The 24,983-nt window shown below is 42.6% G+C and overlaps 1 protein-coding gene and 1 long non-coding RNA gene across 4 annotated transcripts in view; one reads left to right on the top strand and one right to left on the bottom strand.

The window, feature by feature from the left end:
* Window positions 1-18,003, bottom strand: part of LOC146007678 (uncharacterized) — a 56,020-nt gene extending 38,017 nt beyond the window's left edge. The window contains exons 1-2 of the long non-coding RNA XR_014444384.1: window positions 17,908-18,003; window positions 16,155-16,915 (exon numbers count right to left, since the gene is read on the bottom strand). This is a non-coding gene — a long non-coding RNA (uncharacterized LOC146007678). The remainder of the gene's footprint in view (window positions 1-16,154; window positions 16,916-17,907) is intronic.
* Window positions 18,004-18,095: 92 nt separating this feature from the next.
* CHUK (component of inhibitor of nuclear factor kappa B kinase complex) overlaps window positions 18,096-24,983 on the top strand; it is a 30,747-nt gene continuing 23,859 nt past the window's right edge. For 2 of the 3 annotated variants that reach the window (XR_014444383.1, XM_083146197.1), the window contains exons 1-6: window positions 18,138-18,332; window positions 19,504-19,598; window positions 19,987-20,101; window positions 21,722-21,791; window positions 22,140-22,228; window positions 24,757-24,846. Coding sequence is in view for 2 of the 3 variants with exons in the window: in XM_083146197.1 (XP_083002323.1) it covers window positions 18,228-18,332; window positions 19,504-19,598; window positions 19,987-20,101; window positions 21,722-21,791; window positions 22,140-22,228; window positions 24,757-24,846 (564 nt within the window). In the remaining variant the exon portion in view is untranslated. The other variant, XM_083146198.1, reaches the window with a different exon arrangement.

The raw sequence follows: 24,983 nt of genomic DNA on the forward strand, positions 1-24,983 counted from the left end.
CCCTCGCATAAGTCGTGCCATATAGCTGCCCGGTCTATCCCCAAAAGCATATGTCGAATGGGAGGTGAACATTAATTTGTATCGTGTTTTGTCTAGAAGATATGATTTCCAATTTTTTTGGGCGTTCAACCATTCTAGTTTGGAGGATTCTAATTTATCCGTGAGGTATTTTAATTCAGTTTCAACACACTGTGTTTCTAGTTCTGTCTCTTGTTTCTTATAAAACGTTTTTAGGTTGGAGACCCTTTGAATCAGAGTCCCCCTAAGGAAGGCTTTAAATGCATCCCACAGGACGTCCGCAGCCACAGTACCAGAGTTTTTTTCAAAAAACTCCTTCCATGTCGCCTCGAGGTCCAAACCTGTACCCATACGGGTCAGCCAAAAGGGGTTAAGTTTCCATAGTGACTGACCTTTTTGGCAATTAAAGTCTAAGTGGAGCGTAATTGGGGAGTGGTCCGAGATGCCTCTACTCTCATACGTAGTGTGACGGATCCTAGGTATCAGGTCTGGTGTAATTAATGCTAGGTCAATCCTGGAGAAGGAGGAGTGGGAGTGGGAGAAACACGAGTACTGTTTAGAGGTAGGATGTTTCACTCTCCAAGCATCCGTGAGGCCCATCTCTGCTACTACTCCCGGGAAGTGCGATGGCCTGGTTTGTGTGGGATGTTGCCTCATAGAGACCTTATCCATTGTGGGGTCCAGCAGGTTATTAAAGTCTCCCATACATATAGTGGCCGTGTTGGGATAAGATGCCATGAATTCGGCCACCTTTTTAAGGACAGAGGGGGAATACGGGGGGGGGGAATATATACCGCCATCAATAGTATAGGGAGAGAGTTTATTAAACAGTTCAAGAACACATATCTACCCCAGGGATCGATTTGGACATCTATCGCAGAGAAGGGAGCAGTTTTCTTAATGAGTACAGATACTCCCCTGGAGGAGGAGGTATGGGTAGAGTGGTATGCCCATCCAACCCAGGGCTTTTTGAGGGACAACACTTTACTCCCTGCTAAATGTGTTTCTAAGAGGCACACCACGTCTGAGTTGTAGTTTTTTAATTGCCTAATTACCAGGGACCTCTTCACCTTATTATTGAGACCCCTCACATTCCAGGAGAGGAAGTTTAAGGAGGCCATGTCATAGTGTTAATGTGAAGGGGAGTGAGCGGACAAAGAAACCACCTGCACCTGTGCCATAGTACATGTAATTTTTTCACCACTGCATTATTAAATGAAAACATTATGCACAAATCTTGCTGACAAAACCAAAACATAAAAATAATAACATACACAATCCTATTATTCAATAGGAAAACATGAACCCTACCCCCTCCCCGTATACCAATACCCAACTGCGGCATACCTGGATCCCAGAAACAAAACACTATCAAACTAAAAGATAGGTGAGAGTTTCACCTTAAAAACATGAAAAGAGTAACATTACCCAACTAAACTCTGGTCATCATAGCTAGTGTGAGGGCAAAGAATATAATGACTACCGGTCATTGACCTCCCTCCCTAACTTTCTATAATGACTGGGTATATCCGCCCGGGGCACCTACATGAGATTATAATAGGAGGGGAGTATCCTAAACAGTGAGCTGACAAATAGTTTCGCATCAAGAGACGTATACCCTGCGGCCCTTGGCAACATAGCGCAAGCACATCAGAGGCAACTTAACAAGATAGTTACTTATCCCACTGTATTCGAAGGGGTGATGGTTGCCTGTTATCAGTCATTGTTAAGGGCACGTCTCTGTGGTCTGTGCCTGTCAAGCCAAGCCGCCGCCTCTCGTGGTGTCGCAAAGAATTTCGTTTCTCCGTCGGCGATGACTCTCAGTCGTGATGGGAAAAGCATGCTGTATTGTATGTTAAGTTCCTTAAGCCTCCGCTTTATCGGTACAAATTGTGCCCGCTCCTTCTGGACGTCCACCGCAAAGTCAGGGAATACTGAAATGGGCGACCCATTCCACTTGAGGGGGCCCGCAGTGCGAGCCAAGCGGAGGATAGTGTCCCGATCCCGATAGTGTAGAATTTTGGCCAGGAACGTGCGTGGTGGAGCCCCAGGTGGAAGCGGGCGGGTTGGGACTCTGTGCGCACGCTCAACCGCAAACTGGTTAGTGAACTCCTTTGCCCCAAAAAAGTCAGTGAGCCATTTTTCCAGGAATTGTTCTGGTGAGTTTCCCTCTTCCTTCTCAGGCAGGCCCACAAAACGGATGTTATTACGCCTAAGGCGACCCTCCATATCAGTCATTTTTTTATGGACTGCCTGCATTTGGGATTCAAGGGTAGTTGTACGTCGGTCCAGGGGGGCCACAATGTCCTCCAATGTGGATGTACGCACCTCTACCTCGTCTACCCTTTCCCGGACCCGCTGGAGGTCATGATGGATGATGGACAGATCAGATTGCAGTTGACCCAGCTGTCAGTCTCGTTTCAGTGGCCGTAACTGCATCAAGAACCCTTTGGAAGGGGTCATCAGGGGTTTCATCAGCAGGGGCTAGGACAGTAAGTGGGGACGCAGGCTGCGTATCCTCAGATTGTTTAGGTTGAGGGGGCTGCCTGGAGAATTTTTCCAGCCTGGCAGCTGCTGAGTTTTGGTTGCCTTTCACCATTGTGGTACCAGCAGGGGCCACCAGATGGCGAGCTGGTGCTGAGTAGATATTTGCTGAAACAGTCACTGCCCCACTGTTAAGGTAGCCGCAGATGATTTAGGGCATTTTTGACCGGGATTTGAATCCCGGGATTACCGGATCGGAATGCGCATGCGCATTTCATCCCTTTCCCCAGTGTAGCACTTAACGGGCCAGGGAGGAGGCGGGTAACGCTGAGTACGGGCAGACGCGACGGCGTGGAAACATTATGTAGTTGCGCAGCGTGACCTCTAACATCACGCTGCGCTGCCTGGCAACAAGGTTGTGTGGCTGCGCAGCGTGATGTGAGTGATCACATCACGCTGTGCAGCCACACACTGCCTCCCACGCCGCCGCGTCTTGCCCGGACATCGAGATACCCGCCTCCTCCTCCTCCGTTGGAGGTAATTTATTCATCAATGGGCATATCAGGAGGCGGATCCCGGGAATCCCGGGATTGAAAGTTTTTCATCCCGAATCCCGGGATTGAAAAAATGTCCGGGATTGGCCTCCCTACTGGTGGGGGTATTGAGTAACTTCCCTTCCAGAAACCCAGGCAGCTGGTCGTCAGGCACCTTTATAAACCATTGCTAGGGGCTGCACTGGTACAGCCATGTTTACAGACCCTTAATTCCTCAGTACATTGGAGCCTCCGAAATGTAAGCGTGTCCCTTTTGACCCCCCAGTTCCCAGCCCTGCCTCTGGTTTATATAATTGCTGTGTTTAAGGCCACTTGATTATGGCATATACAAAACCATCTAAATTGAGAGAAAGCTCTCAATTCAGCATTGATTGGATTGGAGGCTAATCTCTACATTTTCTAAAGGTGCACATACACAGTGCAATAATTATATGCATTTTGGTGTAGATAGCATCGCATGCGATGCGATCGGGACCTAGTTCAAAAAGTATGTGCAGCACATTATTTTTGATCTGTGCGATGGGATGTGCGCGGGAGCGTGCATCGCATCGCACCATGTATGGGCACCTTTGCACCCGTCTAGTTACTGTTACTTACCAATGTGCTGGGGGGACCCAATGGTTTATTTCTTGTCTAGAATAGCATCTCCCTTTAAGCACCAGGTATTACGAGACTGATTGTGTAGCTTCAATTCTGTGATGTAACAGTTTATCCATTGCTGCAATTAAAATATTGTTTTGTCTTACCTTTGTCAGAAAAGCTGTGCTTAATAATTTATTCTTTACTAAAAAAACAAAAAAAAATGTATGCTGCCACTTTTATTAGAAAGTACACCTACTCCGTTATCATATTGTCTACCACAGACTTGCTTTCTCATTAAGAAAAGAAAAAAAGAAAAACATTTTAATAGTAATGCACTGAAGTACGGATTAATTTAAGGGTTTGGTCAAAAAGAGGGCTTCATTAAAGGCTCATACACATCAGGCGATTTTGAGTTTTTCTATGAGCAACTTTGAGCTCAAAATCTTCAAGTGTGTATGGCCAGGCGGTGAGCGCTAATGCACATTAACGCATCATCGCTGTCCAAAGGCCTGTTTCGGCCGAGTGAACCACTATCCACAGTCTTCTACTGTGGAAAGTGATTCACCACCTGTGAAAAATTATTGGGACGGGTGAAAAATCGCTCAGTGTGTATGCACTGAGCAGTTTTCCAGCCAGTAATTTTCACAAGATTGCTCGGCATACACATAGGGCAATAACGCCTAGTGAGTATGCACCTTAAAAGATATACACAAACTGATGGTTTTCATACATCTCTCATTATTAATCGGCAGATGTGCAGGGGAGCACAGTACCCTCTAACCTGGAGCTTGGGCAGCTATAGCCAGTGTTCCTGAAAACAGGGGCTAGTCAGCACCATTTCCTGTTAGTTGTGAGGACATCTGCATACTAGGCCACAGCTACAGAGCTGATGTGAGCATTCACATTTGTTTTTAGGCTCTCTCAGATGGCTGGTGGAATCTGTGATGCCGACAGTGGGCGTCTAAAGATGCAGCAGCGATGAAAACATTATCCATATCTGAATCAGGCCCAGAGCTTTTTTATTTCTCCATGGCAACAGACAATTCCAGCAGAGAATTTCCTAGATTGTGTAACATGTATATGCTCTCAACAAATGCTGTGAGTGGGGACAGTTGCAGTCATTTTACATGGCGATGACAGGATAATTGATCTACAGTATGTATGAAATGTAGTGGGAGACTATTTTCTTCATGGTGTTTTCAAAAATGTGTTTTTGTTACTAAACTAGCACTAGGCTTATTGAATGTGGATTTGGTTTCCCACCCCCTCTGTCCATGGTTTGGATAATAAAGTAGGTAGCATAGGGGCGGTGGGAACTAATCGGATATTAGCCTACACCTACACAAAATTTATTCTGTAAAGGTTATATAAAATAAACTAAAGCATAAGTATTACTGCACGTAGCTTGTCATCTAAAATATTTTTACAGAGCAGTCCATCTTCTTCCTTAAGATTTTTACAGAAAAGAGAATGGATTGTCATATGGTGGTGCACCATTTATAGAAAAGAGTCATAAAATTTACCTTTTATTATTTTTATTTTAAAAGTGAAGAACACGAAATATGACAAACAACAAATAACATTAACACAAGTGAAAACAGTGTGCTATTAAAAGGCACGTGCCTGAGGACGTGCCAGGGCCTGAGGAAGACCTACGAAGCGTACGCCGGCCGACCCAGCTGTGCGCACGTTCCTCCAGCAATTCCCTACCCCCCTTTTTTTGTGTTCTATGAAATGTATTTATTAGTCCTTTTCAGGACTCTAATGTATTAGCAGCCTCTTGTCACTAGTCACCCTAAGACCACGCCAGCAGCAATACGAGCTGACAGTGGCACAGGGTTGGACTCCAAGACATACGGCAACTGAAATCCTGTTTGCGGCACTTGTCCCTAGGACAGGGAGTGCGCGCCGATAGCTACCTGTTATACGGAGAACGGACGGCTCCCCGCTAGCTGTACGCGACCATAGTATCAGGTCGACAGCACGGGGTTATACCTAGTACCTGTGATACTATGGTTACTGTTACCACCAGCCTCTCCTTTTTGGGGGAATCATTGCATACCGTCCATATAGGGCAGGTTTAAGCTGTACTGGTTAAAGAGTCTCCCTGCGACCGCAACTATAAGCTATATTCTCAATAAACGGCGTAAGGAAATAACTCCACACCATCAGCTTAATTAATAACCCTAGCCCAGGTAGCAATGTTTATCCGGGCATTGAATTGATTCACTAGCAGTAACCCATACATATAATAGAGGTGCTGCATCACCCTAAAAACCCGCTCTGTAAGCACTGATTTAATAGTGACCTCAGACGGAAAGGGGTAACAGATTAGTGATATTACTTCATTTCTGTGATAACACACAGCTCAATTGTATTATCAATATACAAATAATACAAACAGGACCACTGGTAATTAATTGAGCTAATTAATTCAATCTCAACCAATTGAGTACCAAACACCGCATCCAAGTAGCTAACAGACAGGCTGTTACATTTGTATATAGAACACAAACCTATTTAAGATTGACACACTTCTCTCCTCAAACAATTGTTTAAAGGTCAAGAAGGAGAAAGCTAGTAGTGTAATTGATAATATTGAATAGAGGGAATTTGCTCCGGGAACTCGCACGTGCCTTTTAATAGCACACTGTTTTCACTTGTGTTAATGTTATTTGTCATATTTCGTGTTCTTCACTTTTAAAATAAAAATAATAAAAGGTAAATTTTATGACTCTTTTCTATAAATGGTGCACCACCATATGACAATCCATTCTCTTTTCTGTAAAAATCTCATTAAATAAATTGTCGGTGGGAGCACACCCCTGGATCTAATAGAAACTGAATAAACTTGACCAGAGGGGGCCAATTGAATAAATTAAAAAACTATTCTGATATCCATCTCCCTTCCTGTGCAACTGATCACCAAAAGCTCCTACATACATCTTCTTCCTTAAGCTGACTTGGTTCCTCATTGCGCTCTTGAGGTATCTTCCTAAATGTTGATATCTTAATTCAACATATCTCTACAGGACAAAATGGTATATTATGGATGGAAAGCAATGGTGACAATAAACGTTACAGTGATAGAAAAACAAAGATGTAACAGACGCTGATGATTATTTACTAACAAAGAGCCTAAATCAGAACTGATTGCTCATCTGCAAGTTATTGCAAGTAGATAGCTACCGCCCAGACAGAGGGCCTTATTTTGGTTCATTCTTTCTGACAAAATCCTTCTTAGATGGGCAAAACCATGTGCACTGCAGGTGGGGCAGATGTTACTTGTGCAGAGAGAATTAGATTTGGGTGGGATTTTACTTCAAAGTGAGATCTATATTGCAGTGTAAAAAGAGTTGAATTATACTCACCGATAATTCCTTTTTCTTCCTAGAGATCCCATGGCAGCCATACATTGGGATATTCCCTTCCCCCACTAGAGCAGACAGGACTGATTTCTCTTGGGACCGCCCACCTTGGGTATAATAGACCCCTCCTTCACCTCTGCTGTATCTTTTGAGTGTCTCCGTACCAAGGTCCCTAGAGAAAACACATCATAATACAAGGGAGGGTAATAAGTGGCTGCCATGGGATCTCTAGGAAGAAAAAGGAATTATCGGTGAGTATAATTCGACTCTTTCTTCTACGATCCCCATGGCAGCCATACATTGGGACATACCCAAGACAAATAAACGGGAGGGTATAGTTATGCATGAATATATTTATTATACGGAGGTCTTAGCAGATACTGCCTCCTGAAGAACATGCTTCCCAAAGTGGGCAAGAGAAACATCAAGTGCATAATGTTTTACAAAGGTATGTACTGACGACCAGGTAGCAGCTTTGCAGATTTCGGTCACTGAAGCTTTGGCCCTGTTCACCCATGACGCAGAGACTGCCCTTGTGGAATGTGCCTGTACTATGGGAGGTACTTTCTTGCCTTCCAGTTTGTAGGCTGCCACGATCGTCTCTCTTATCCATCTGGATATGGTCTGTTTTCCCGGTTCTTTCCCTTTACGGACACCACTCGGGATGACCAATAGATGTTTGGTCAGTCTAAAGACCTTAGTTCTTTCCAGGTATACGGAGATGACCCGGACTAGGTCCAGCGTATGCCAATTTCGTTGCTCCTCATTTTCAGGTTCTGGGTAGAAACTAGGTAAAACAATCTCCTGATTGAGGTGAAACGATGATATCACCTTAGGTACGAATTCAGGATGTGTCCTTAGTACCACTCTATCTGGGAAGATAATTAGATAAGGCTCCTCTATCCATAGAGCTTGGAGCTCACTTACTCTTCTGGCCGAGGTGACTGCGACCAAGAACACCGTCTTCCAGGTTAAGTACTTTAACGGACACTCTGTTAAGGTTTCAAAGGGATGTTTAGCTAATACTGCTAACATAAGGTTTAGGTCCCACGGTGCCACTATAGCTTTGACTGGTGGTCTGATCCTCCTCATGGCTCTGTTAAACCTCTTTATCAGCCTTTCTTCTGCCAAAGGTCTATCTAATAGAACTCCTAGGGCAGAGATCTGAGATTTTATTGTTGCTGGGGCAAGACCAATCTGAAAGCCGTCATATAGAAACTGCAGTACTCTATCCGTTGATATAGATGAAAAGTCCCCACTGAACTGACCCCATTCAAGGAACTTGATCCAAGTTCTATAATAGGATAGGGAAGAAATGTTCTTTCTGGCCTTCAGCATCATTTCCACGACTTGGGATGACAAATTATGCCTCCTTAGTATGCCCCGCTCAATCTCCATGCCTTTAGTGACAACCTTGTTGGCTCTGGATGATACACTGGACCCTGATGCAGTAGGTCCTGCCTGTCGGGTAGTGACCAAGGTTCCCGAACTGCCATCCTTAGCACGTTGACGAACCAGGGCCTCCTCGGCCAGTAGGGCAATATTGCCACTACTTCGACCTGCTCCTCTCTCAGTTTCTTTAGGACTCTCCCGATCATCGGAAAGGGGGGAAATATGTAGCCCAGTTTGAAGTTCCATTTCACTGAAAGGGAATCTATGGCTAGCGCCCGTGGATGAAATGATTTTGAGAAAAAGTTGTTCACCTTTCTGTTCTGAAAATTGGCCATCATGTCTACTTCTGGGGTACCGAATATTTTCTCTATCTGGGAAAAGACTTCTGTATTGAGCTCCCACTCTCCTGGCGATATCACCTCTCGACTCAGGAAGTCTGCTAATACATTCCTCTTGCCTGGGATATACACTGCTGATAAGGACTCCAGATTGTCCTCCGCCCAGCTCAGTATCTTCCCTGACATGTGCATGAGTTTGACACTTCTTGTGCCCCCTTGGTGATTTATGTGGGACACTACTGTCACATTGTCTGACATTATTCTCAGATTTGAGTGGTGAATGTCTTCTTTTAGGAGTTGTATGGACTCCCAAACCGCTTGCAATTCTCTCATGTTTGAGGAGTTCCTTGCGTCTTCTCTTGTCCAGGAGCCCTGTATGGACCTTCCCTCTATATGAGCGCCCCAGACGGACAGACTGGCATCCGTGGTCAGTATACGAAATGTAGGATCTTTTAGACTGGTACTCCTTTCTTCTAGACCCTGTTGCCACCACTTTAGGTCTTGTCTTACCTCCTGACTCAGTATGACCAGGTGATGATCGGCATACCCCCTCTTCTGTAATGGGATGAGGGACCACTGAAGTCGTCGCATTCTCCACTGTGCCCAAGGGATGATCCTGATGCAGGATGCCATCATACCCAACATCTGGATAGCCATACTCAGAGGGCACCTGTCTTTCAGTAACATTAGACTTGTTAGCTCTTGAATCTTCAGACATCTTTCGGCCGACAGGGATATTTGAAACAGATCTGTGTCTATCATAGCCCCCAGAAACTGTATCCTTTGTGTCGGAGTAGTCTGGCTTTTTTCTGTGTTTATTACCCAACCTAAAAGTTGTAGTAGATTTATCGTCTTCCTCACGTTGTCCTCTGTTTCTCTCAGAGAGTCTCCTGCAATGAGTAGGTCGTCTAGGTAGGGCCATACCTGAACCCCTTGGAGCCTCAGAACCGCAATCACTGTAACTAGCACCTTGGTAAAGATCCTCGGAGAAGTTTTCAGCCCAAATGGAAGACAGGTAAATTGAAAATGACGATTGGCCACCGAGAACCTGAGGAATTTTCTGTGTCTTGGATTTATTGGGATATGATAATACGCATCCTTTAAATCTATTGATGCAAGGTAGTCTCCCCTTCTGATTCCCATCACTATGGAACTTAGGGTCTCCATTTTGAATTTTATTTGTTTTATGTGGACATTCAGATCTCTGAGATCCAGGATAGTTCTGAACGTCCCATTTGGTTTCTTCACCAAGAATAGATTCAAATAAAAGCCCCTTTCCTGTTCCCCTTTTGGGACCGCTTCTATGGCTTCCTCCTGCAGGAGTTGTTCTAATTTCAGAAATAGGGCTTTCCTTTCTTCGGGTACGCCTGGTATCCTTGATCTTACAAATCTGTGATGTCGGGGTGTTATCTCGAACTCGATATAGTAACCCTGATGGATTATATTCAACACCCAAGTGTCCTTTATTATCTCTTCCCAACATGTCGCAAACCTCAGTAGTCTGGCGCCAATCCTGTTTTTTTGGTGATAGTTATAGTTTTCCTTTCTGGTTCCAATCCTTCTCAGGTTGGTATCGGCCCCGAAAGTTCTGACGAAATGACTGTCTAGAGGTATTCGCACTCCCCCTTTTGTAATACGTCTTCCCCGGACGATATGTCTTTGCCTCTCTGTATGCTTGTCTTGTGGAAGCAGGAAAATTAAATCGATTTTTCTTCTCTTGGGGTAAGCGGACGGATTTTCCCCCTGAGATTCTCTGTATCATGGTATCAAGTTTGGAACCAAATAAGAATTTTCCTTCAAAGGGTAAGTTTGCTAGTTTATTTTTAGACTTAGCGTCAGCATTCCAGGGTTTTAGCCACAGCGCCCTACGGCCTGTTATACCTGCCGCCATGGCCTTTGCTGCAAAGGAAACCCCATCAAGAGAAGCTTCACATAGGAAGTCAACAGCCTTCTGTATAACGTCCAGATTTCTCATAAGATACTGTTTAGATATCTTCTCCTCTACGTCTGTCTTTAGATTAGCGGTCCACAATCTAATTGCCCTGGCCACTGAAGCCACCGCTACATTAGTCTTCAGTGAACCCGCTGATGCTGAATGGACCTTGCGAAATGACGTTTCCATTTTTCTATCCATGGCATCTTTAAATGCCGCTGCGTCCTCTACAGGAATGGTGGATTTTGAAATAATTTCGGCCACCGCCGCGTCCACTTTAGGTGTAGTGCACCAACCGAGAAATTCCTCATCTTTGAACGGGTATATTCTTTCTACCCTGTTCCCTAAGGTGACTCTCTTGTCAATGCTGACCCATTCTTTAAGTATCATCTCTCTTATGACTTTATTTACAGGAAAGGTTCTTCCTCTTTTATCCCTGTCTTCATACAGTGGATCCTTAGTCTCAGAGGTAGATGCCAGCTCTTTACAGTTCATAGCCTTGTATATGTGTTTTAACAAGTTTTCTACCAGTTCCAAATTAAATGTTCTGACTTCTTCTAGTTCGCCTTCCTCTGACGAACCCTTATCCTCACATTCCAATTCATCCGAGGAATCCTCCTCAGGTGTGAATTCAGCCTGTACTCTAGACCTCTTTACAGACTGGCTCTGGGTAAACTCATTTTTAGAAACAAAGTTCTCTTTCATCCAGGCCATTAACTCTTTAATGACCTCAGTGTGTTCTGACTTTTTCGACACCTTAGTTTGTGCCATTTCACATAGATCACATATTGCCTTCTTCTGTGCTGAAGCGAAGGACTGGTCACATGTCATGCATATGGATTCAATGAACTTTTTCTTAGCTGTTCTTTTCTTATGCACAGGAGAGACAGGCACACTAAAAAAGAGAAACTACACTCAATCTCTATCTCAGAAATAAAACAAACTGATGCCCAAAACCAAAGGGCTTACCTCACTGGGGCATCATCAGGCTTCTGGGGAGAAGGCGCATCCATGGTATCAAACACAGCACACAGTGCTCCACGCTGTAACCACTTTGAACGCCGCTGAACCTGCCATCTTGCGGCTATTTAACCCCTGAATTGCCGCTAAAACGCGCGTGTGTATCAGGATAGCCGAGCGGAACCAATTCCCCCGTCCCGTGTAACCAGGGGACTGAATTGTGAGACGCACCACCGGCGTCTATGGGCGGAAGTGACGCGTACCCGGCACTTCTGCCCCCTCTGCCTTTAGATGCTGTCGCGTGCAGCCGCGGCTTCCAGCGGGGCTGACGCTGCGGGGAGAATATCTTTAGATGTCCGGATGCCTTGCGTGGACCACGCCAGAATCCTCCCAGTCTGCATCCAGCGGCAGGGTATGTACGCGCAGGGAGACAAGTTAGACTGGCCTCCTGCACCCTCTTCTCCCCGGGGAGCCACCCCTTCAGCTCCATGCTGCCGAGGTAACCCTGCTTAAACAAAAACATAATAGCCTACTCTGTCTAGTCTAACACGGAGACAGGAAAAAAGATACAGCAGAGGTGAAGGAGGGGTCTATTATACACAAGGTGGGCGGTCCCAAGAGAAATCAGTCCTGTCTGCTCTAGTGGGGGAAGGGAATATCCCAATGTATGGCTGCCATGGGGATCGTAGAAGAAATAAAGCAGTCAGTATTTTCCCTGCACAGAAACAAAATTACTCACCCAAATCTAATTCTCTCTGCACATGTTACATCTGCCCCCCTGCAGTGCACATGGTTTTGTCCATCTAAGAAGGATTTTGTCAGAAAGAATGAACCAAAATAAGGCCCAGAGAGCTGTCCGTGCAAATCTGCAAATTAATTGTATATATACCGCTATTCGCTATCCAGTCGCCTAGCCATTCCCAATTCACAAACCCTGAAGTGATTTTTCCAGTTTGTGCAAATGCGAGTAAGTTTGACCGCACCTGGTCACGCCTGCGTCTTTTCGGACACTCCCTGAAAATGGCTGGTTGCCACCCCCAAACGCTGGCTTCCTGTCCATCAAATTGTGAGGGAATTGTGAGGACTAGCCATATGCTATGTCGCCGTTTGGACATGCGCATGTGTACTATTATCTGTACACATGTAAAGTCAATCGATTAATCACTCGATCTGCAAATTTGGACATTAGCGATCAACTCTGAATCAGGCCCAAAGCCTGAAAGGGATACTCAATTATTGTCAGATTGGGTGACTTTTTAAGGCCTATAAAAAAATAAAATTAAAAAAAGCCACTTTAACCCTTTGAGTGAATTTGTGAAACTTGCCAAGTAAACATTTTCATTCTTCTTAATGACCTGTAATATTTGCCTTATATAAAAAAAAAAAAAATATTTTTTTTTGCAAATTTTTTATTTTAATTTATATAAAAGTGTGAGCAACCCTGGCATTTTTAGCCAATATTTTGCATCTCTCACAGAGATGTTGACACTAATATTTTGCACATCTCTAATAGAGATGTTGGCATTTTTAGAAAATGTTTTGCACATCTCTCACAGATGTTGGCATTCAAAGGGTTAAATCCTATGGCAAAGCTGGGTATGCATAAATACACCTACTGTGGTCTTACGTGCAGCTGTTGCATCAAAGGCTAAAAGAGGATAGAATTGGTTTACAGTTGAAGCTACAGCCTTGGGGCATACTCAGGAATGTTGAGCGCTGTTTTTGTCACATCACAGAACTACTACAATCCACTTTGTGGTCTCTACTCGTAATTTTGCAAGCATGACTGGATCATGTTTGTTCCGTGTGCCCTGTTATTACACTGACTCGCATTACATGGCGTCATAGGGGTGACAAAGTAACATGTACATGTGATGGTAGACAAAGTGCAAGCTCTTCAAAAGAAGGTTTTAAAATCAAATTGGACACGGAAATCTCATGCGTGGTACAGACGTAAGCTAAATGGTATACAAACCAATGAGAAAAGCTGAAGGGGTTATAGCTTAAACTTTCTTTGCATCACAACAGTTTTTTTTGCAATACAAAACAAAGTTATGTATAATAGAAAACTAAAGAGTATTGACATCTATTGCTCCAAATACACTCCTAAATTTTCCACCATCCATTGGAATAGAATTGGGTACTCTGAAAAAATGCTCAGAGGGTGCAGTTTGATTGCCAAACAAATGGCAGCCATCTGCTTGTAACCTCAATGGCAGAAAAGTGCATCATTATAAGATTACTGGGTTATCTTTTGTTTGGGTTGATCTAATGATATTTTGTCAGTGATTATTAGGATTGGTCAGTGTTCGACTAGGACCATTATCATAGTGAACTCAACATAAACATAACTATTAAATACAATTATATTGTAAATAAAAATGTGGAGAACTTTTAAGAAGTTTGCACCCCATAGGGTGTATTAGGTATACCTTTAACACATCAGGGCAGTGATTCCCAAACTGTGTTCCATGAGTCTCTTGGAGGGGTGGCTCAGGTTTGTGGTCCAGGCTGAAATCACTGAACTTTTTAAAGTGGCAACCATTTACAAGACATGGTTTTGCCTTGTAAACAAATGCCCCTTTAAAAAAAAAGCCTGAGATTGTCCGGTATGCTGCACGGCCCCTGAACCCAGCAGCTGTTATCTGACCCTAGATTTTCCCCACAAAAAAAAAAAAACCTTACATTTTGTTGCCTAATAAACCACCTGTATAAAACACGTCACCAGACACTACATGAGTGTTTGACACCAGAGCCACCCAATTTTTCCAGTATAGGGAATATACTTACAAGTGGGGATTTTGTAAGTTTTTTGGGGGGGGTTTGTGTTACGCCGGCTGAATGTTCACTACAGACAATAAACACAAATATAAAGCAATGAGACACTCACAAACTGCCAACAAATGAACATTTATTGTGACAAAAGACAGACAACATCAAAAATAATTGCACTTAGACAAACAGTGACAAAATAAAAAAGTTAATTTTTATTAAATATATGCTGCCTGGATTGGGGGGGGCGGGGGGGGGGGGTGTGGACTGAGGTTAGGGTCAAATAAATTCATGTTAATCCTCCTGCCACTTTCTGTCCTGTTCATGGGAAATGATGTGTCCTTGTTTGTAGCACTGACAAACAGACCACATCAAGCATAAAGGTGCGTGTGTATACATGTGGTAGGGAATATAGGGCCTTAAGGTGCGTACACACGTACAGATTTTCTGTCTGATCTATCTGGTAGGAACAAAAACCTGGAAATTTATGGGAGCAACTGACAATCAAAAATTTCCAACCAAATGCAGAAAAACAGAAAAAAAAAAATATATGCTTTAATAAATTTGTTACAGTACAGTATATCAGAATGATTAAACAATTTGTCTGACTGATCACTGTCTGTTTTCAAGTGTTTGGGAACAATTTTTTGATTGTCATTTGCTCCCATACATTTCCAGGTTTTTGTTCCCACCAGACAGATCAGACAGAAATTCTGGGATGTTGCTATGGGCAACCAATCAGTTTCTATTTATTATCTTCTAGAAGGTGCTAAATAAAATTAGTAGATTCTGATTGGTTGCTATGGGCAATATCCCATCTTCAATAGAATCCCATCTTAGTCAATTGACCCTTTTGAGTCTGGTTAAATATTAACAGTATTTGTATTATAAATAATAATAATTGAATGTCTTTCGGTGCATGGTATATTAAACAGAGCAGTATGGATTGTTCAAAAGTTTTGAGTAAGTCTGCTGTAGTGAGCAATACTTGTAAGAAAGCGGTATGATGTTTCCTGTAGCATAGCACTCCACTGTATTTTATTGAATACTAACCAGGGCGTAAAGTGGCCCTGGAGAGGTTATTGGGACTCATTTTCCCTAATCACCGATCTCTCCCGCCCCCCCCCCCCCCCCCCATCCCCCCGTCCCCATTTTCAGCACCCCATGCAAACTACAACTTTGTGCCCTACCTGACATACTTTATAAAGAGACAGTGGTTTCACAAGGGAGGGGTGTGGTCACACAATAGTACCCCAAATTCAAATTACACCACACAGCAGCTCAATTATATTCCCATTACACTGCATCTAGTGCCCCCTGATTCATATTACACCACATGGTAGTGCCACTTATTCACATTACACTGCACAGTAACACCAAATTCAATTCCTATCCAAGAATCTGCAGTACTTATTCTAGCACACAAAAGATCAGTTTCTCTTTCCTGCCTAGGGTGGCACTCTCTGCTCTGGTGCTTCTAGCACATTGGTCTGTATCTCATCAGTGAGATACAGACCAGAGTGTTCTAGAAGTACTAGAGCAGGAAAGAGGAACTGCACGGGTTGTGGCAGGTGCAAAAATGAATATTAAATCTGTACTCTACCTCTCAGCTGCATGCATTGTACACTGAGGCACTGCTCCCTCTTGTGACCCAGAACATGGTCACGAGACCGAGGAAAGAGAAACCTCTCTGCTATACAGTGTTTTCAACTAATCTAGCAATTAACTGTTTAAGGATAAGTGAGCAACAAACCAGTTGTTGGCATTGATGCGATGCGTGTTTTGTTCCTCTGTGTTAGTCTCCACCACGGGTTGTGAATCCTCAAGTTGGTACAGCTGCACAGATGTCTTCCTTTCTGACTCTGGGTCTATTGCCGTGCCCTCATCTTTCTCAGGAGCTTCATCTAGAATGCTGGAAGTCTCGCTGCAGTCTGTCCCAACCAAGGTCTTCCTGCTGCTGCTTGTGACACTGAGTGGGTCCTCAAATGACATCACTAATGTACACATGACTGCACTTAATCCAGCCAGTTTAAGGTACAAATAATGCACTGCTACAGAATAAGCTGATTGTAGTGGACAGTACTAAATGGATTTAAATATTTATATTACTTAATAATAGTATGCCCTTAATAAGAGAAGTATTTTTACCCGTATATCATAAAGATCTGATCATGAATATGTGTCTACAGAGGTAGTGAGCAACCTAATAGCCCTGGTGTTCAGCGATAAGAGTGGTGTAAACATGAGTAATTATCCCTGTTAATAATAAATGTACACTACAGCAGTCTGTACAGATTGATTTGTGCTAGGAGGGTGGATTACTTCCTGTTTGCTACTATTACACTACTACTAATATAGCGTTACCCTACATAGAGGATTTGTGCATTGGTTACTGGCGTAGAACCTTCCTCTTGGTGCCACATGATCTGGTTAGGTAAATTGCAGTTAACGCAGGGATGTCAGAAAATCCAATCTGTTAAGGTCTGACCTTGGATCAGGTAAATGTGGTTTTCACTGTGAGTAATAAGAAAACAAAACAATTACAGAAAACAAGTGTCACCGACTGAATACCAACAACATATTTCAATAGAAAATGCAGTTACACTTGGGCTTGGCTGTGTCTAGATCCACTTCTGTTTTGTGGGTGGGATGTGAAGTTAGGTGAGGGTGGAAGGAGTTAGATGCCCTCACAGTGTTTTTTATTTATTTATTTTACATAGGTGTGAGTTAATTTATTGCAGCTGGATTGTACACACCACGCTTCGGGCACGTTGGCTGGACAGGGATGCAGTTAGAATCCTGACACTTTCTCCCTCTATGGGTGTCCATAGAGGGAGAATAAATTAGTGTGCCGAGTGTAGTGAGGCACCGGGCCCGCTGTGTGCCAAGCCCACAGGTGGGGGCGATCCACGTCCCCCCCTTGTCGGGATTTCAGCTGTCGGGATTTTGACCGCCGGGATTTCGTACCAATCCCGCTCAACACATAATTCTATTCCCCCTCCAGGTATACTTAGACTCAGTGCAAAATGGGAAAACTCAAAAAAACAGAAGTGATTCTAGCAGCTACCATTTGGGGCTCCCATATTCAGACCTTGCTCCTCCCTCTGTAACATCAGACAACCTTTCTTCAACTAGGATCTAGACCTAACCCTCTTGCAAGGTGACACCACATACTCTTATACAAAGTTCACTGTGGCTGTTCATCCTTTTACAGAATATGCCAATCCCATGCAACTATCACTACCCATTTCCCTACACCAGTAGAGAATGCAATTAGCCTGACTGGATCTGTATTGTATTACGGTTTTACAAGTGCACAGTCCAGACTGGAGACTATAGGAAAATGGCTCCTCCATAATGACACAGGTGCATCCCTTCACCCTCACAGAAGAACAACTACATTTAGAACACGAACACCCAACCTAATGTCTTCGCCCCACTCCCTACCAACGCCTAAACACACACACGGAGACATAACAGCACATACGGAGACACACATAACACACCTGGTGACGCCGCCATTCTCCTCTTGCCAGTAACAGCCCCAAACCACAACACCATGACGTCAATGACAGCAATATCCTTAAGCCATTGGCTGGCTTCCTGGGAGGAGGAGGCAGTGGAATGAAAACGGGGCTTGACACGCAACCATAGACCACGTGGTGCGGCCTCGTCCAATGGGGCGCGCAGAAGATCGGCGAGCCGTGCTCATTGGGTGTAAGTGCGGAAATGTTTGATCCAGGTGCGGTGGCAGCCAGATGACCGGAAGTAACGGCGAGGGGCGGGTGGTTTTGTGTCTGTTGTCGCTGTATTTTGATCTTCTGTCATGGAGAAGCCTCCCGTGCAGCAGGGGGTCGTCTGCGGGCCATGGGACATGAAGGACCGGCTGGGCACCGGGGGCTTTGGGAACGTGTGTCTGTACCATAACAGGGTGCGTGTGTAGTGCAAGGAGGAGGGGTCGGGTCTTGCCAGTGTTCTGTGTTGTGTATAATGATGCCCTTTGCCCCAGGTTTGAGGCCCGATTTGGGCAGACCCAGAGGGAGATGTACATTTTCTAGTGGAGGGGTTACACCGGGACGTACTAAAAGTAATGACAGTCTGGTCTGCTGAAAAGGAATGCCAATTGACTATACTGGGAAAAGATGTAATTTATATGTATATTTCAGAAATGATTACACCTAGGAACTATATTTTGACGGTTGCTTACTATGGAATGACAGCCCTTTAATTCACCATCCCTAGGCAAAAAATAGCATTAAAACAGCTCCGTTATTCAATATTAAGATCCCGAATTAAAGGGCTGTCATTCCATAGCAAGCAGCTGTCATTCCGCATTATGTGACATGGTTATAAGAGTAGGGGTGTAGGTGGCCGTATGGAAAGGGATGAGCGCGTGCGCTAAACGGATCACAGTAACATTGGGGTCTTAATACCGCATATGGAGCTGTTTTAATGCTATTTTGGCTTAAAGATGGTGAATTAAAGGGCTGTCCTTCCATAGCAAGCAGCCGTCACTCCGCGTCATTCTGCATGTAACATATGTGTAATGGTCTTAGCAAGATGTGCACTAAAAATATAGTTCATAGGTGTAATAATTTTGGAAATATACATATAAATGAAATCTTCTCCCATTATAATCAATTGGCATTCCTTTTCAGCAGACCAGACTGTCATTCCTTTTAGTACGTCCCGGGGTTGCCCATAACAACCAAACAAGTTATAGCTGTCATTCATAGCATACACTTGGTAAATGAAAGCTAGGAACTAGCTGACTGGTATGGGCATCTTCTCTGCAGCATGTCTGATTAAGGTTTAGTATTCTCCCCCACTCTGTTAGTTAGGTATATGTGTCTCTTTAGGGGCATGCCCATCCAAGCGGCTTACTGATCTAGTCGTAAAGTAAATGGGCAATCCTGTTCATGTTGAGCGCTGCTCCTGTGTTACATTGGGCCTGTGACCATTGGAATGGAAAACATCTGACTTCTATAACCACCGTATGAGATGCTGATACTGAGGAACTGGCGAATAACTTCTAGAAGTCTCCTCCTTCAATTTTACCAGATGACCGCTTTTCATATTCTCTTATATCTCTGTTATTAAAGGAGACTGGAGAACTGATAGCCATCAAGTCATGCCGCCTGGAGCTAAGTGTAAAGAACAAGGACAGATGGTGTCAGGAGATTCAGATCATGAAAAGGTTTCTGCCATCATATTTCATTTTGCTGCTCACTACTGATTACATTACTGTGCACTTTTTTGTCCAGGTGGAAATCTTTGGCCACAGCGATTTCAGAGGATTCCAAAATGCAATCGCTGACACCTCCCTGTTTGAAAAAGCCTGCACTATTTCTTAATGTTCATACACACTGACATAGTCAAAATCTGTGATTCTCTGCCCCAGGGAGATCAAGGGAATGTTGCATAGTCAAGTCAGCCATAGCCAAAATAGCACTGTGTGTATGCACCTTTATACATGTGTTTTTTATTTTATTTTACCCTGACTGGTAAAAGTCATGACTGGTGAAATAAGAATGTGTATTTAGTTGTATCATGTACTAATATATTGTCAACTCTGTTATGTGCAGGTTAAATCATCCTAATGTTGTGAAAGCATACCAGGTGCCACCCGAGATGGATTTCATGGTGAATTCTGTTCCACACTTGGCAATGGAGTATTGTTCTGGAGGAGACCTACGTAAGGTACATCACATGTTCTAGAGCTTTCATAGTGGAGTAATCAGTGGCGTAACTAGATACATGCGGGCCCCATAGCAAAAGTTTGTTAGGGCCCCTATTCATCAACTAAGGCTGAAAAAAGTATATAGAACATGATACTTTGACAGGCAAAGTGGGCCCCTCTCAGCTCTGGGCCCCATAGCAGCTGCATTCCCTGCACCTATGGTAGTTACGCCTTTGGGAGTAATGTCTTAAGGAAAATGAAACTTGACTCCTAATTTTAGAGACATTTGTACAGTAATCTGGGGAGGGGGATGTACTGACTGCAAGAAATAGAATTGCAAAGGCAGAAACGAATCATGCATAAGTGTTTTTCACACTATTCTTTTGCATACTTTGAATTATTATTTTTTGTACTTTAGTTTGTTTGTGGTCTTATGATTTGCAATTAAAGTGTGGTTTCTGTAGTCGTACATCTTTTTTTTTTTACTGATAGAAACTGTGGGTATGTAGAGGAGTCTAGGGGTAAATTTACTATAGCCTCTATAAATGATTCTGGTTATATTTTTTTTGTTGCATCTTAGAAAATGATAGACAGAATCTGGTTTACCTCTTTTCATTTTTAGAAGGTTTAGTAAATGTACCCCCAAGAGTGATCACATCTGTTATATACACACACACACGTGCATAAATATTGGGACATCGACACAAATGTCATATTTTGGGCTCTATACACCACCACAATGGATTTGAAATGAACCAAACAAGATGTGCTTTAACTGCAGACTTTCAGCTTTAATTTGAGGGTATTTACATCCAAATCAGGTGAACGATGTAGGAATTACAATGGTTTCTATATGTGCCTCCCACTTTTTTGAGGGTGGGACAAACTAAACAATCCTAAATCAAACTTTTAAATACTTTGTTGCAAATCCTTTGCAGTCAATTACAGCCTGAAGTCTGGAACACATAGAAATCACCAGACACTGGGTTTCATCCCTGGTGATGCTCTGCCAGGCCTCTACTGCAAATGTATATTCAGTTCCTGCTTGTTCTTGTCTTCATCAAGTGAAATGCATGCTCAATTGGATTCAAGTCAGGTTATTGACTTGGCCATTGCATAACATTCCACTTTATTTGCCTTAAAAACCTCTTTGGTTGCTTTTGCAGTATGCTCCTGGTCATTGTCCATCTGCACTGTGAAGCGCCATCCAATGAGTTCTGAAGCATTTGCCTGAATATGAGCAGATAATATTGCACAAAACACAAACAGAATTTGTGTGTGTGTATGTGTAAAATCTGGAGAATTCTTACCAAATCTCTCACTTTCTGAATCTCTCATCCTTTTAGATTTCACCCTTGTGTTCGATTGGTGATCTGAATTGAAAGAAATTTTCTTTTTTTTCCTATTCTAATTTCATTTTATTTTTTTTGTCTAAAGCAACATGTTGGTACTCCAAGATTTCTGGCATTTTGTTAAGAACTAAAGAAACATTATGAACCATATGTGGATCTGGAATGTTGGCTTTTTCATAGAAGTATCTTCTGTCATAAAGTTTGTTTTATTTACTACTGACGATAAAGGATTTATTATTTTCCTGTCTGAAATCTGAACTTTTGTATTTCTGTTTAATGTCGCTTCAGCTTTTGAACAAGCCAGAAAATTGCTGTGGGTTAAAAGAAAGTCAAGTCCTGAATATATTAAGTGACATAGGTATGTAACCTCTTTGTTTCTTTGCTTTCCTTATAACCATCCAGAAACTGGTCAGATCTCATTCCTTTTTAACTTCAGAATCTTTGCATGCACTATGGCCCTTATTCTGATTGCTTTGCTTCCCTGTGCGTTCGCACAGGGGAGCAATTTTTAGCAACGTAGCCTGGCCTGCAGTCAGCATTTTGATGACCCGCAAATCTGCAAATTTTGCAGCTCTGTGGATCAATCAGAATGACCTCCTACATCCACTGTGTGCCAGTAATGACAGTCATAAAATAGGACTTGAATTTAATAACTAAACTGATTAGTCTCTGAATTACTGATCTTGTATTGCTGTTTGCTTCTTAGGTTGTGGAATTCAGTACTTACATGAGAATCGAATCATACACAGAGACTTGAAGCCAGAAAATATTGTGCTGCAAGACTGTAATGGGAAGGTGAATTGTCTTTTATGATATACTGATCAGGAAATGTATACCTGTGTATTGTTCACACAAAAAAAAAATTGCACACTGCACTAGGATTACGCCCATTAAACATTGTCTTACTCTGCTATGCCCATTACATATTCTGTAGTAATGACGACAATTAAACACTATGGAACACACTGTAATGCCTCTTACACATTATACCACACATCATAATACCCATTACACATGATGGCATACACCGTAATACCCATTACACGTGATGGCATGCACCGAAGTTGTCAGCGCGATGGGGAGCAGCGTAAGGGTGCACAGTGCCACACACAAAAAGGGCAGGGTGCATTTTGAGGTTTTAAAACTGGGCAGGGTGCGGCACCCTGCAAAAGAAGCTTAGAAGGAACGCTACCTATGTAGTGAGCATGAACCATCAATATAAAATGTTGTTTTATATCTTCGCTGTTTTTTCTTTTAGTTATAAAGCATTCCTGCGTAGTATTACACCCGATTGTAACAGCTCTATTCCTAAATTGTTTTGCTTATATACAGTAGTTCAGTGTCCAGAGATAGGAAAGGGATCGAAAGACTGTGGGAGGTATGCATCATCAAGTACCAACCAACAAGCCCCTGTCATTTTTCAAACACTGCCTATAGATCTACCATTAGGAGCTGATTGGTTCTAACTTTAGCTCTCCCTCTACGTTATCACTCTCTAAGCATACATGTTTGTGCCCCTGTAAGAGGTACAATTATTGGTAGCATTTAATAGAGTTTTTACTTTTTTTTTATTTATTAAAGTTCAGTTTTAAAAAGCCAGCTGCTTAGTACAACCATCAATTAATTGTGATATTTGGTCCTGTGCAGCAGGATTCCCCACCCTGTTGTCTACATTTATGGTCATGGTTCTGGAGCTCCTGATATACCACCTGAAACCTTGACAGTTAAGCAGCTTTTATATATACACTGATCAATTGATATTTATGAAATCCGTGTGTTAGGATATTAATAATGGGTAGCTACCTCTCATTGCTGCACCTGAGCCATGTATCTCATAAGTAGACAACCTCCCCAGTACCACAGGTAGAAACATGGGGCCTAATTCAGACTATAGCAAAGCAGAATTTTTTTTTTTTCAAATGGGCAAAACCATGTTGCAATGCAGGTGTGCAGAGAGTAAAATTTGGGTGAGTTATTTTGTTTCTGTGCAGGGTAAATACTGGCTGCTTTATTTTTACACCGCAATTTAGTTTTAAACAGTGGCATTGGGGCAGATGTATTAAGCCTTAACAAGAGATAAATGCAAGGGTGACAAGGAGAGATAAACGTCCAGCCAATCTCCTGCTAACTGCCATGTTACAGCCTGTGTTTGAAAAAAGTCAGTAAGGAGCTGATTGGCTGGACGTTTATCTCTCTTTATCACCCTTGCATTTATCTCTTGTTAAGGCTTAATACATCTGCCCCATTATTACTATTTTTTTTTTCCCTGTTGATTCTGCTCCTTGTGCAACCAAGCATCCGACTTGCCTTATTGTATTGTATTGTTACATTGCTTTCTTGCATTAAAGTCATCTGAAATGATGATTCCTTTCCTCCTCTGTAGTTTTCATTTATAACACCCATGTATACTGTATTTAGCCTTTGGGTTTTGAGACCCAGGTGCATGATTTTCCTTATTTTCATTTGTTTTACCCCTCATGGTGTGTCTACCCTGTTGCATACTTTTCTTTCATTACCATTTGCAATGCAACCAATAAAGATCTTATTCACTCTACAAGGGATAAAATCAAACAGAGAGAGTCGCCATTGGCGCTTTGGTGTTTAGCAAATAGGAAATTAATGAATCTTCCATCAAATTCATCAGTATAAATGTTCCACTGAATTGTTCAAATACATCCGTGTTTGGCAAACAGGATTTCTTGGTAGGTTCTATACCTAATAAAGAGTAGAAATTGCAACATAGTGCAAATATTGTTTGGATAAAAATAAATTTTATTGTTCCAACATTACACTCGCTCATAAAAACTCATAAAAATGGCATATCACCTCCAAATAGCTGGGCTTGGTACGCATCCAATCTCTGATCTCGAATGGGCAGCGAGTAAATTATTTTAATTTACTTGATGTTAATCTGTGTTTTTCATAACTGTGTCTTGTTTGTTCACCATTTATTTTCTGTAATTTAACCCAGGAGATATTTTCTCAGTAAATCCTAAAAATGTGTCCACGTTCTATTCATGCTCTATGAATTCACATAGAATACGTGTAATGTAAGTGTATGGTGATCGACTGGTGGTGGCGGCGGCTTGAGTGTTACCCATGTCACGACAACTCGGGTATCTGAGTGCAGGCTTGGGTGCGGCTTGTGAAAACAATTTTTTTGTTTCGTTTTTTTTTTCAGATGCGCTGGAACTTCCTAGGATATAGCTTATGTTTGTTTACCAACTTAAAAATGTCATCTGCCATAATATCATTGTTAATGATATAAATCTCTTTTGGAAATGGTCATTTTATTTTTTTTTTATTTTTTTTTACCTTTGTAGACTGTACACAAAATTATAGACTTGGGATATGCAAAGGACCTTGATCAGGGAAGCCTATGTACATCATTTGTGGGAACCCTGCAATACCTGGTTTGTATTCCCTCAGTATTCATTCACTTCCACATTCATTTGTTGACCTATAAATGCTATGTTTAGGAAGCCAACATTGTAGTAGGAAGATATTACTATATTATTTTTTATTATCATTTTTATTATATATTGTTGTT

The sequence above is a fragment of the Crinia signifera genome, chromosome 6 (assembly GCF_055691185.1).
Source record: "Crinia signifera chromosome 6, ASM5569118v1, whole genome shotgun sequence".
NCBI classification, from domain to species: domain Eukaryota; kingdom Metazoa; phylum Chordata; class Amphibia; order Anura; family Myobatrachidae; genus Crinia; species Crinia signifera.